Here is a 14,222-nt window from a genome sequence, read left to right as displayed (position 1 = left end):
AAGACTCAAGTGTGTGCTTCTGTCTGAAGCCTGACATGCACTGGTGTGTGATCTGAGACACCTGTAGCCTGGGGACCATCATTCTTGCTAAGCCCATCTTACAGGGTCATTGTGAGGCTCAGTTAATGCCTGTGGTATCTTTCTACAAGCAACAGTGTATTTATAAATGGCATTATTAAGGATCTTTTGAAGCATGGCAGCATCTGTAATTAGTAGGACAGAGTTTTTTTTGACAGGAAGTAGGATTTATTGGTAGGCATAAATAGGGAGGGGGCAGTTGTGAGGTTCTCCTGAGAGCAGAGCCTGCCATTTGTCCAAGGGGCCATGATTAGGGACTTTTTTTGACCCCACAGCTATCTGGGATGAGTGATTTTTTTCATCCACCATGTCTTTAATTTCATCCGCATTGTACATAGTAAGCCCCACTTCTTTGAAATGTGGATCTCCTCACGGCCAGGGAACTTGGCCCTGCGTAGAGCCTCAATCACATGCTCTTTGTTCTGTGGCTTGGTCCGGAGGGACATGATGACTTGGCCAATGCACCCTGGGGCTTTCCAAGGGCACCCTGCATCCCTGCCTGGAGCCTAGATTGGAGATAGCATGAGATCAGACATCATTGTCCACTGGAAAGGGCTGTCTCCAAGGTCCCTTAGGGCAACCCATACAGTCACCAGGCTGCACACACTACCAAGAAGGCTACTGTTGGCAGCCATTGCACACTGGGTCCCCACAGGGAAAGAATAAGATGGTTATTTTAAAAAACTGATGTCCTGTCTTCATGCTACTTGGTTCTAGAGACACCTTTGTGAAGGGGAAGGGCTGTCATTCTCAGCTTACAGGCACGATAACTGAGGCTTAGATGAGGGGACTGGCCAGAGAATAGAGGTTTATCCCCAGTGTGGTGACGCCTGGCACGCTGTTTCCAGTGCATTGGCGCTGGCCAGTTCGGTTTAGCCAGAGTGCTTACCTGATACGGGGTGTATTTCTGACACACTGACACATTCAGACAGGGTTCTGTGCCGTCCTCAGCAGTCCTTGCTTGAATAAATTACCCTCAGTCTGAGTCACCTAATGGAAATGACACAGTTTTCATATTTGAAGAACTGAGGGATCCAAGCAGAGGGAACCCTTCTAGAACCTTCTAGAAACCTTCTAGAACTTCCTCGCCTGCCAGTCTAAAAAATAAGCTGGTTAATAGCCCCGGATGGTAAATGACTTGTTTTTCTTTCTTTCTTTTTTTTTTTTTTAATATTTTATTTATTTATTTGTCAGAGAGAGAGAGAGAGAGTGAGTGAGTGTATGCCAGCAGAGGCAGACAGAGTGGTAGGCAGAGGCAGAGGGAGAAGCAGTCTCCCCGCAGAGCAAGGAGCCTGATGTGGGACTCGATCCCAGGACGCTAGGATCATGACCTGAGCCGAAGGCAGCCGCTTAACCAACTGAGCCACCCAGGTGTCCCAAATGACTTGTTTTTCTTGACCGGGGAAAGGTTTGCTCATTTTCGGGAGATAAGTTTTTACAGAAGTGCATGGATCATTTACTGTAGGGAAAACAGTCAGTTCTCTCTCCTCCCGGGGTGTTTCTGGAAGCAACCCTTCACTCTGGTCTTGGGAAACACATTTTTCTATAGTTGTAGGAGTTAGGAGAACCACGGTCCAGTCTTTCCTTGAACTAGGAACTAAGGCAAAAAGCACAAATTCAGTTGCGTCAAGCTGTCTTTAAAGTTACAGCCAACAGGCATTATGATGGATTTAAAGAAATGCCTTAAACAGGTTAGGTTGAATTAAAGTTCCAGATTCTGCTCCATAGAAGCATGGCTTTGCTGTCAGGGGAAAGAACCTTCAGTAGTTAACCATATTACCGTGCTTTGCCATGGTATGGATTATAGATTGACCCATCCTTCCGTGTCTACATTGATGACTACCTTAAGGCATCTTTATCAATCTTTCTTTTTTTTTTTTTTTTTAAGGTTTCATGGTATTGCAAATGACAAATCTATTTTCAACTAGCTTGAACAAAATATGAAACAGTGGTGACAGCTGTGTGTGTGTGTGCTGTTTTGGCCCTGGGGAAGCTGTTGTATAGGGTTAGACTGTGAAGCATTGCTGCGTCCGGAAGCTCAAGTGTTGCTGGGACTTCCTTCTCTCAGACTTTCTTCTCACGGTGCCAAGATGGCTGCCATCTGCTCCACACTTTCATTCCATTCTTGCAGCCATCTCAAGGGAAACAGTTCCTCTCACAGTTTCAGAGAAGTCCCAGGCTGAAGTCTCATTGGTTCTGATGGGTCACATGCTCTTCCTCCACAATCACTGAGAGGAGTATCTGAATCTGATTGGCCAGGCCTGGGTCACATGACCACTTCCGAGACTTGGGTGAGGTCCAAGAAAATCAGGGCTGTTAACACTGGGCGGGCAGGAGAGATTTTGGTTTTGGGCTCTCACGCTCCAATATTTGTGGAGAGTTGTTACTCAAATGGCTATGATTCTCTGTGGAATGGTAAAAGAACTGGGTCTGCTTTATCTTCTCAAGGAGAAGGCTGGCTTTGTGTTCAGCTTTTAATGCGTCTTGGATGAATAGGCTTGTTGGGGGTTGGACGTGAGCCAGTAGTGCGTCACCGTCCCCACCAACACAGCCTCATTGATAGAGAGGAACGCTGGTGTCAGATCAAGTCTCTTGGGTGCGATACCCTTTGGTGGCCACACACTTACCCAGGTTGGTGGTCCCTGAACCTGTTGACTGGAATCACCTCAGGAACCCTGTTCGCCGTTTGGTAAAACCCAGCTCTGATCCCCTCATGCCTCTGCTTAAAAATTCACGTTGGTATTTTACAATTTTTTAAAAAAGGGGAAAACAAAGCAACAACAACAAAGAACCCTGCGTTAGTGTCCCATCCTTCTACCCTACTCCCATTTTTCCCCTCCTTTAGAGGCAGTGTAAGAGATAAGCTTAATGTACTTTCGCTGATTAGGTAGTAACTTCCAGGGCTCTAAATAGTGGGCTCCGTGCTGCAGCTTGTTGATTTGTCAGTTTTAGTTACCATCTGCCGGCGTCAGACTTGGAAGATGAGATTTTAATCTCTTTCCTCCCTCTGTCCCCCCAGACACTCCCCTTTCCAAACACTTCCTTTCCTCCCAACAGAGCTGTGGTGTATTCGGCATTCACGTGATGCTGATCGCGGCTGTGGAAGTGCTTCACAGTGGAGCCTTCCAGAAAACTACCATTCCTTTCCTTTTTGTGGTAGAATGCATTCTTTGGTCATTTCTGACAGGGGCATGGGAGGTCAATTGAGACTTCTGTTTAAATAAAATCAATCCACCTTGTCTCCCCACTGTGCGTGGGATAAAGTTCCAATGCCTTACTCCGCACACGTGCCTCCTTTTCTTCCAACCCCCGCCTGCCGGCCCCCCCCCCTTCCTTGCTCATGCTCCTCTCTCTGCTGCTAATGCCCCTGCAGCTCTGTCTGGGGAAATGTGCAAATCCCCTTTCTTGGCCACGGGCTTGGATGACGCTTTGGGTGGTCTTCAAGGTTGTGTGTGTGTTGCACACGTAGTGTGTATACTGAGCTCGTAGTATTTTTCATGTGACATTACACTTATTTACTGCTTGAGTTTAAATCTTGCTTCTGCCATTTCATAACTCTGTGGCCTCAGGCAATCTACCTCTGTGCCTCAGTTCTCCTCCTCTTTGTAAAATGCAAAGTACAGCAATAGCACTGCCTGCTAAGGTTGTTAGCGATTGCACAAATTGATGGAATGGAAGCGTCTGCCACATACTAAATTGCCATCTGCCCTCTACTTCCCTCTCCCTCACAAAGACAGACTTGGGTGGGTTCTAGTCACCAGGGCCCAGAATAGCTCTTGGCAAATTAAGTCTCCAGGGGCTGGGCTGGGCACCTAAATGAGTGATGCGGGCGGGGTGTGATTCAGGCACAGGGGTGCTGGGGACTGGAAGGGGCGATCTCTTTCTGAGGGTCATCTCCTATTCCACTTCTACGTGGGTGTCAGGTAGGAATGGGGGCCCAGGATTGTCAGATTATCAGATTCTTTTCCTTTATGAGAAGTTTTGAGAATCCACTTCTTTTTTTAATGGGTTTTTCTGGCATTTAGTACACACAGTACAGACCGAAGGCACTAAGCCTACTGGCCCACAGGCTGCTAGTTTGCGGCCCAATTCTCATTTTACAAAAGAGGTCCAGAGAGATGATGTGATCTGCCTTGGGTCACACACCAACTGATTGGGCACTCTGTTATCTCATTTGTCTGGTTGGGGACTGGAGGTGGGAGGGGTGGGAGGAGGATGGCTAGTGCTGGCACTGCCTCCCGCGGTGGGGACTTGGGGGATCAGTCATGCGTGCCAGCGCATTTGCAAAGTCTCTGCCTACACTGTGTAACAGGTTGCACCTTCCATTCTTGTCAGCCACGCCTGCCTCAGAGAGGCCTCCCTGGTGTTTTTTTTAAATGGGACGTGGGTCCCTTTTTATGCCAGGTGTTGGTAGGGGGAGGATTGGGTGCATTTACTGAGCATCTGCTGGGTGTCCAGGAACTGGTGGTAGTTTTACATTTGCATTCTCCTTTATTCCTTCTAACTGCCCTCCCTATGAGATGCAAAGTAGCTACTTAACTGGCAATAAAAATGATTAATAAAGAAGTTAGCTGATCAGAGCCTCACAGAGGTTTGGGTGGGATTGGATTTATCATATATATATATATATATATATATATACACACACTGTGTAAAATTTTATTTATATATATATATATATATATATATATATATATATATATATAAATAAAATTTTCCCAGGCTTCAGACAATGTGCTACCTCCTACATATTGGCAGTTAAGTCTGGGAGAAGCTCGGTGGGGCTTTGCGAGTCCCCGGATGGCCTTATGCACTGGTGCCGCTTTCTCTGGAGGACAAAGCTCGTGATGTTCATCTTTAGAAGCTGTAGCAGGTGGCTGTGGGCCTGGCTAGATAGAAGAGAAGCCAGAGAAGATGATGATGATGACGATGACGATACAGGCCTGGGGGAAGGGACCAAAGCCAGTGTCAGCAGTGGGCTGGGGCTCAGGACCTGAGAAACTGCCGTCCAAGGCAAAGGCGGTATCATCATATGTTGGGGGGCTGGCATCCTTTTCAAAGCCATCTAGCAGGCCCTGGCGCCGTATGATAGAGAGGAATGAAATAGAAGTGAGCAGAGCCTCCTTCACTCCTGTGAGCCATCCCATTGGCCCAGGAGGCCCCCAATATCCGATGTTTAGAGATTTTAGATGGTTACTTGGGAAATGGGCCCTTTGCTGCCGGTGGAGCTCACGAGGGCACTATCAGCAGGGTGGCTGTTAGGTCTTGGGACAGCCCCACAGCTGGTGTTCACGTTTTGTTCCTTCTCAGAGTATCCATTTCCCCTTTTAAATGCGATCCTCTCCCTCTGCCACCGACCGCCCCCCCCCCCCAGTCATGCAAATGCTGAAGGGAAAGGAGTCAAGGGGTGGAAGCTTGGGAAGTACTGATCCAACCCTTTAGTAGGTCTTCCTAGACATTGGGCTTAAGTCCCTTTTTTAAAAAAAAAAAAAAGATTTTATTTATTTATTTGACAGACAGAGATCACAAGTAGGCAGAGAGGCAGGCTGAGAGAGAGAGGAAGGGAAGCAGGCTCCCCGCCGAGCAGAGAGCCCAATGCAGGGCACTATCCCAGGGCTCTGGGGTCATGACCTGAGCCGAAGGCAGAGGCCTTAACCCGCTGAGCCACCCAGGCGCCCCTAAAGTCCTTCTTTTTAATTGTATTTCCTCCTTGTAAAGTCCGTGGATCTGGGTTGACTTTCACAGCATGGTTAAGCCTGAACGGCCCACCTGCCTGTTCCTCCCTTCCAGACTCTTACTGGGGGCCCAGGTTGCTCTAGCTGTCTCCAGGGTGGGTGGCCACCCTTATCTCTTTGCCATTCTTCACATTCCAGACTTCCAGCTTCTTTAAGGTTTTTTTTGGAAACCCCAAGCCTCTCCTTCTCTCCTCTCTGCTGAATATCGCTCTTTGGCTCGGGGCTAGGTGTTTCCTCTCCCTCCCCCCAAGAGACCATTCGCACTTCTGGCTTTTGTGTAGATGTTACCACTCTGGATGTTTTCTGCAAGTCTCCCTCTTGCCGCTCCCTCACGCCTTACCTGGCCTGATGAGGTTTTCCGCCGCTGGGTTCCACAGCACCAGTTTTACCATTCTCATCCTGGCACAAACTTTTCTGGAATGGGCTATAATGCCTGCCTCACCCACCAGACTGGAAGTGCCCTGGAGACAGGCACCAAACCCAAGGCCCAGCCCAGTGGGAAGTTTCCACTCAGTGTTTAATGTGGACTAAATCATATGGTCAAGGACCCCCTGGGAGTATAGGGAATGGGGCCATCATTATGGACTGAAGCTGCCAGGGGTGTCTTCCTCTGCCAGGGGTGTCTTCCAGATGGAGCTTTTAAATCAAAACCTAAGGGATGCCTGGGTGGCTCAGTTGGTTAAGCATCTGCCTTCAGCTCAGGTCATGATCCCTGGGTCTTGGGATTGAGCCCCACCTTGGGCTCCTTGCTCAGTGGGGAGCCTGCTTTTCCCTCTCCCTCTGCCCCTCCCCTGCTTGTGCACATGTGCTCTCTGTCAAATAAATTTAAAAAATCTTAAAACCCTTTCTTAGTAGTCACTAGCCACACTTATTTTTAAAATCTAAATAGATTTATTTAAAATTAAACAAATTAGAAACACATTTCCGCAGTGTCAGCCAGTTTTAAGTCCTCAGTAGCCAGATGTGGCCAGTGCCTACTGTACTGGGCAGTGCAAGTGATAGAATATTCCCAGTATCTCAGAATGTTTCAGATAGTGCTGCTCTAGACCCTGTCTTGTAGAAGTATTAATTTCAGGGCCTGAAGGTTGTGTGCAGGCCCTCCTTGGTGCTTTTGGTTAGGGGAAGTGGATTTTCGTGGATTCCTTCTGATGCGTGAACTCTGTTCTCATTTTCTCCTTGGTGCAGGATGCTCGTCAGAAGTTCCGTTCTGTTCTGGTGGAAGCAACGGTGAAACTCGACGAGCTGGTGAAGAAAATCGGCAAAGCTGTGGAGGACTCGAAACCCTACTGGGAGGCACGGAGGGTGGCGAGGCAGGTGAGGTACCCTGCAGATCATCTGCCCTTCCTGCTGCCCCAAACCAGGTCTGGGGTGCATCTTCTGACTTCCGTGTCCACCGCCAGAGGGTAGAAGCGTGAGCCCCTGAGATGCAGAAGGACCGTGACTTTGTAACCATCTGCATATGAAGACAGCCTTTATTTTCCTCTCCCCCCATAAGCTGCTCCATTCCAGCTCTTGATGCTGTTAATAGAGTGTGAGTGGTGGCATTTGGAGGACCCTGTGAGTGGGTGCCAAGTTGGTGCCCAGATCCAGTCCCCAGGCAGCTGGGCCGTCTTGTGCGGTGTGGGACCTAGTTCTGGCTTCCCAGTGTATCTTCCTTCTTACTACTGATGTGGTGCCGTGTTGTGCTTATGTCCCTTCCCAGCCTCTGAGAGCAAGGTCCCATGAACAGGGGGAGGAAAAGACCCCCCCCCCCACATCCAGCAGGCCTCAGGGCTGGGGACTTTCACATACCTTTGCCCACCCTAGCCTCCTAGTCCTGTGTCTCTTTAGTGTGACTTGCCACCTCAAGCAGATCCGAGCAAGGGGTCTAGAGTATAGGTCCTGTCCCTGGTGTGTGTTTGTGTTGGAAGCTGTGGTCTCTACTGGTATAAAAGTGTGAGCGACAGGTGTTTGAGCACCAGCTATGTTCACAGGCAGGTGGTTGGGTGTTGAATGGGAGATCATGGGAGGATGAACCTTTGGGAGGTGAAGCCCCAAAAATTGAGGAACGTGTTCAGGTCAGACCCATCGAGGGTCAGGGCCAGGAGTTGGGCATTCTTCCCCTTTGCCCTGTCTCCATGCACCTCTCTAGTTTCTCATCTTGGGATTCTCCCTGATGCTTTGGTGGTTCTGGCGAGGTCCTAGGTATGTTTTTGGGTTTCACACTGTGAGCCCTGACTGAGCTTTCTGTTTGGAACCTGCCGGATATGTTGCCTTATTCCTAGACAGAACGGCTGCCTGAACCCTGCCTCCTTCCCTGGCCAGCTGAGCGGGGTTGTACCACATCAGAGTGCCAATTATTCACTGGTCTGCAACCAGCTCTGAGCAGCCACCCCCGCTTTCTACCTTCTCTGCCCCCCCCCCCCGCCTCTGGCTTTCCAGGGAGATGGAAAGGTGCTGGCCAGTCCCCAGAAGCTCCAGAACCTCAAGGTGCTGTCTATCAAAAATGCCTGTGTCCCACTAGTCTTTCAGGCACATCCCAAGTTGGGGATGTGTTGTTCGCCTTACTCCCCTACCCCTCATCGCCGTGTGGCCCAGAGTAGAAGTATTCTTGACGTAAAATTGCAGAATGAAGGGTTTGGGTTGGGTTTGAGGAGAAATTTTGAAAATTTAATGTAAGCATTGATGAATACTGAGCAGGTTATAAAATCTCTCTTCCTGAAAGTCTTTAACACTTGAATTTATTGCCCTCTGCCTTTTTTGAGCCCACAGATATTTGTTAAAACCATCCACATGCTCAGGTCTCGGGGTGATTAAGAGTGGATTGTTAAAGCAAGCCTTCCCTTGGAGTTGTAGTAGACGTTTTCCCACCTGGTCCCCGGAGCTTAGGTTTCAGCACAGACCTGGCTAAGGACCTCTGCATTCTGGGGCCGGTGGAGGTTGGCCCATCAGGTCACCGGCCCCAGCTGGTGGGAAGTGTCCACCTTTGGCTGTACTCCTGTCACATGCGCTCTTAACTCAGAATCTTTGAACTTTCTGGTCCCTCTGCTTGTCCCTGTCTTAACCCTTGAACCTGCGTGGTCCACTCTCTTTGTCTTCAGGTTTCTGCTCCAGTGTCACTGTATCAGCAAGGCCTTCCTGGGCTACCATTGACATAGCTGCCACTTGCCATCTTTAGCACCCCAGTCCCTCATTTCTTGATTGGCCATTTCTCCATAGCACTCTCTCCAGCTGACTTGTTATTGTTTACTTGTTTATAGTAGCGCAGCTCCACGAGGAATACCCGCACAGATGCATGGATGATGCGTTGGCAGGCCACCAGAAGAGCCCGTGTTCCTCCTGGCCCGCCTCTGGTGTTCTGAGCGTTTTCTCCATTGCCCCTTGACTCCCAGCTTACCTGCTTGTGGCTGTGTGACCAGAGGGGTAGGAACACGGGTGGCAAATCCAGCTTTGTCTGGGTGGGGTTCCTTTAAATCTTATATGCTGGGTTGTCTGTGACATATCTGGGATAGATTTCACACCACTCTCTTCCGTTCTGTACCCAAATCCTCTTTGATGGGGGAAAGAGGTGGGAGGGAGCTGGCTTGGCAGGGTCCTGCTACTGGGTGTCTGCGAACTGTGGCATTACTCCTTCCTCTCGTCCCTTCTTGTGGTTGGTGAGGACAATGATCGTGACAGTCGTGGAGTTCTGTGGGTGAGCCACTGAGTCATCAGGTCTCTGGAGATTATACCCAGACCCTGGGGATGACTGACTCACTCTCAGCTAGCAGAGGCCAAGATGACTGTTAAGGGAACCGCTGCCTTCTTGCAGGTGGGGCAGGAAGAAGAAGGGCAGGGAAGGCCCAGAGTGACCCCTGCCCCTCAACCCCAAGGGACCTTGTTGGTCTGTAGCCAAGGAACTGGAAGGACGCTCAAAGGCTAAGGCTGGGTACGGATGTCCCATTTTGTCTGTGCACACGGCGGGCTGTTTGGGCTTGGGCCAGGTGGCAAGTCTGTTTGTGCACCCGCATCCTCTGACCTTTCTGATGGTGAAGGGGGTGGGGCACCCCTCCAGTGGCTGCCAAGTGGGCCTTCCTGTTTTCTTCCTCTCTTTTATTCCCACCCCCTTCCTGTCTGTATTTACGGACCCTCTGGCTCTGTACAGCAGGGATGGTCTCTGAGGGCTGGCCCGCTGAGCATCTGTTCCACGTGTGTATCATGCATGGGCCCTGCACTCCCCGAGCCCCTGCACCCTCATCTGTGCGACGGGGTTGGTTTACGGGAGCAGCCCTGGCTCTCTCTCGTGATATTGCCTTTGGATTTAACTGAGGTATAACGTGTGTTTGACCGCAGACTCCCTGCATGAGCTTAGGTTTCAGCTCTGAAAAAAACCTCTTTGTCATAGAAAATTTTGAAAAGAAACGAAATGAAGAAAATAAGTTCCTGTTGTCTTCTGTTACTATTTGATGTTTATTTCCTATTGTTATGATTTTTTTTAAATAAGAGATCATCCCGTAGTGGTGGTTTTATATTGTCTGAATGCCAGTGTCCATCCATCCAGAGTCCCAGTGGAGAGGGGACTTAAAGAGCTTGGTTTTCCAGGAGATTACGAAGGTTTGTAATTGTTGGGCCAATAGAACTTCTATTTGCTTATCAAAATTTACACTAACTTTATTGTTCCTGGTGTCATGTCAGATCAGGAATGAGTCAGATCCAGTCCTGTGAGGGTGAAAACGCAGCCCAAATTCTCCCAAGAGGAGATAGAATCCAGCCCCCACAATGGCCAGCTGGGGTGGAGACAGGGAACTGGCTTTGATGGGTTTGAGGGTTTTTGTCCTTGAGCTGGCACTTGTTTGTAAGGCTGCTTTGACATATCTGCCAGCCCATGTGGCCTTCAGTGTGTGGTGGGGGACGTTCTGACAAGGGGGTGGAGCTGTGTGACTCAGTAAAGCCTGAACAGCCAGAGTGTTTCTTGGTTGCTTTGCTCCCTGGGCTCTAACTTGTCTAGCAGTGACCCTGAGCCTGTCATTTTTAGCGCTGCCACTCTCCATCCTTAGTATTACTATTTTTTAAAGAGGCGTGGAAACTGTACAGAACATACATTTTGCCATCTGAGCCATTTGCAAATGTGGAATCCCGCAGCATCAAGTACATTCATGTCATGGGATCATCGCCGCCGCCTTCCATCTCCAGAACTTTCTTGTCTTCCCAAACTGCAGCTCCATACTTACGAGATGTCCGTGCCCCATTCCCTCCAATTCTTTTTTTTTTTTTTTAAAGATTTTATTTGTTCATTTGACAGACAGAGATCACAGGTAGACAGAGAGGCAGGCAGAGAGAGAGAGAGAGAGAGAGAAGCAGGCTCCCTGCTGAGCAGAGAGCCGGATGCGGGACTCGATCCCAGGACCCTCAGATCATGACCTGAGCCGAAGGCAGCGGCTTAACCCACTGAGCCACCCAGGCGCCCCCATTCCCTCCAATTCTTGTCCTTGACAACCATGGTTCTACTTTCTGTCCCTGTGAATAAGTACCCCATGGAAATGGAATCAGGCAGTATCTGTTCTTCTGTGACTGGCTTATTTCTCTTTGCCTAACATCTCCTGGGTTCGTCCATGTTGAAGCATGTGTTAAAATTTCATTCCTTTTTAAGAGGACCCACCACATTTTGTTCGTTCATCCATTGATGAACATTTGGGCAACTCTCGTTGGTTTTACGTGGTTACAGTGTGTCAGAGGACTTTGCAAGTCTGAAGAGTGACAGAAATGCAAAATAGGGTTACTCTGTGCTAGTTGTTGCCTGTTTTGTGTTTATGGGGCTATGTAAGTCTGTGCCCCATATGTAAGCTCCTTCAGGGAAGTAAGGTGAGTGGGAAGGCATTTGAAACTTGTGGAGTGACTTAGCTGTAGGACAACTGGCAAAGCCTGGCCTCTGAGCCAGAGGCTATTGGCTCTGAATCCTAACTGAGATATTTTTTTTTTTTTTTTTTTTTGGACACTAGAGGGGAGGAGCACTTCCTGGCTCTTTTTTTTTTTTTTTTTTTTTAATTAATTTATTTTTTTCAGCCTAACAGTATTCATTGTATTTGCACCATATCCAGTGCTCCATGCAATACGTGCCCTAATACCCACCACCTGGTTCCCCCAACCTCCCACCCCCCCACCCCTTCAAAACTCTCAGATTGTTTTTCAGAGTCCATAGTCTCTCATGGTTCACCTCCCCTTCCAATTTCCCTCTACTCCCTTTTCCTCTCCATCTCCCCTTGTCCTCCATGCTATCTGTTATGCTCCACAAATAAGTGAAACCATATGATAATTGACTCTCTCTACTTGACTTATTTCACTCAGCATAATCTCTTCCAGTCCCGTCCATGTTGCTACAAAAGTTGGGTATTCATCCTTTCTGATGGAGGTATAATACTCCATAGTGTATATGGACCACATTTTCCTTATCCATTTGTCCGTTGAAGGGCATCTTGGTTCTTTCCACAGTTTGGCGACCGTGGCCATTGCGGCTATAAACATTGGGGTACAGATGGCCCTTCTTTTCACTACATCTTATCTTTGGGGTAAATACCCAGTAGTGCAATGGCAGGGTCATAGGGAAGTTTCTATTTTTAATTTCTTGAGGAATCTCCACACTGTTCTCCAAAGTGGCTGCACCAACTTGCATTCCCACCAATAGTGTAGGAGGGTTCCCCTTTTTCCACATCCTCTCCAACACATGTTGTTTCCTGTCTTGTTAATTTTGGCCATTCTAACTGGTGTAAGGTGGTATCTCAATGTGGTTTTAATTTGAATTTCCCTGATGGCTAGTGATGATGAACATTTTTTCATGTGTCTGATAGCTATTTGTATTTTAATAGTCATGGGACTTTGATGGGTTATGGAACCTCTGTACCTTAGTTTCTTCATCTATAAAATGGAGTCATTTATGTCTGCTTTTGCTGGGACATAAACCACCCCAAACTTAGTGGCTTAAAACCCTTATTGAGCTCATGATTTTGCTGGGCAGTTTTTTTTGTTTTTTGTTTTTTGTTTTTTTTTACTTCAGGAGTGGCTGATGTCATGCATATATCATCAGTTAGTGGGTTGGCTGGGGGCTGGCTGATCTCCCATGGCTTTATATGTCAGGCACTTGGCCTGTGGTCAGCTACGGCTTTCCGGGTGACTAGACCACATGTGTCTCATCCAACAGGCCAGCGAGGGATTCTTCATGTGGTGTGGGGATTCCAGGAATAAAAAGGACAAGCCCTTTTCAAGCCTCTGCCCATGTCACATTTGTTCATGTCTTATTGGTTAGAGTAAGTCAGTCCAGACTCAAGAGGTGGGGGGAAGGACACTCCTGCAAGGTGCCCGCAAAGTATTGTAGCCATTTCTGCAACTTAACCACAGTGATAAAACTAACACTTGTAAAGCATTTGGATCAAAGAAAAAGAATCTAAGTTGTTATTCCAGATGTACTTTGCTATCAAATACTGTGTTTCTATGGTGAATCTGCTGCCTTAAAAACAAAACAAAGACCACGGCACTAGAGACTGCTGGATGGCAGAGGCAGGCCTGTGCCGGCCAAGAGGAAACATGTCAAATGTCAAGAATTTGAGGACAGGAGGGTGACCCCAGGCACCTGAGTAAGTACTGAATTGCTTATGGGGGTAAAGTGTGTCGGAGGCTCACAAATGATGAGGGGGAGGGGTATCTGATGGACTTTTCCACTGATCGCAAGCACTGTGAGCCCTGTCAGACAATAATGTGGTAAGGGCTTTCAATAATGGAGAGTCCTTTTTCCCATGAAATGAGACAGGTCAAGTGCATCAGATAATCCCTTGAGTTCTTATGTTAATCATAGAGTCACAGAGTGTTGCAGGCTTTCTTTGTTGGGAAATTCTAGACATTGGTTTTGTTTGCAGAAGGCCCTCTGTAAGTGGAGAAGGAGAGGGCGAGGTTCCACAAAGTTGGGACATAAATTCAAGGATATGTCGGGCATGGGTTATTACTTTGTTTACCTGTTTGGGTATTTTTTTTTCCCTCTGAATTTATCATTTTCTTTTACTCAATTGATATTTACTGGGTTTCTATTCATTGTCAGGCCCTGTTTTAGCCACTTGTTGAGAACAGAACAAAGAGCCTAACTGTGGAGCAGGCATTCCACTCTTAGTCTCATAAAAGAATGTGGGGTGGTGTGTTTTGGGCAAAAGTAGAATCTTGGTACTGATATTTAACGTGTGGGTCCCCTGCCATTTGAGAAACAGAGCAAGACTGTGGATTACAGTAGGCTAGTGGATTGGTGAGTTGAAGTGTTTCTCAAAGTATTTTCCGAGTATCTCCCCTTTGTGCTGGCCATTGTGGAGCATAAAATGTCCGTATCCTCCAGGAACCCCTTCAGCACGTACAAGCAAGGTAGTTTTAAGGCATAGGTATTCTGTTGTCATTATTCACAGTAGTTAGGTTCTC

The 14,222-nt window shown here is 48.0% G+C and overlaps 1 protein-coding gene and 1 non-coding gene across 3 annotated transcripts in view; one reads left to right on the top strand and one right to left on the bottom strand.

The window, feature by feature from the left end:
• The window catches only part of SH3BP5 (SH3 domain binding protein 5), a 72,114-nt gene that overhangs the window by 19,388 nt on the left and 38,504 nt on the right, over positions 1 to 14,222 (top strand). For both annotated transcript variants that reach the window (XM_044252487.1, XM_044252488.1), the window contains one exon: positions 6,999 to 7,127. In XM_044252487.1, coding sequence (XP_044108422.1) covers positions 6,999 to 7,127 — 129 coding nt within the window. The remainder of the gene's footprint in view (positions 1 to 6,998; positions 7,128 to 14,222) is intronic.
• On the bottom strand, positions 632 to 768 carry LOC122911056. The gene has a single exon (XR_006385381.1). It is a non-coding gene; the product is annotated as a small nucleolar RNA SNORA70 (small nucleolar RNA).

This window comes from Neovison vison, chromosome 6 (assembly GCF_020171115.1).
Source record: "Neovison vison isolate M4711 chromosome 6, ASM_NN_V1, whole genome shotgun sequence".
NCBI classification, from domain to species: domain Eukaryota; kingdom Metazoa; phylum Chordata; class Mammalia; order Carnivora; family Mustelidae; genus Neogale; species Neogale vison.
The sequence above is the reverse complement of the archived record's forward strand: the minus strand, read 5'-3'. Positions and strand labels throughout refer to the sequence as shown.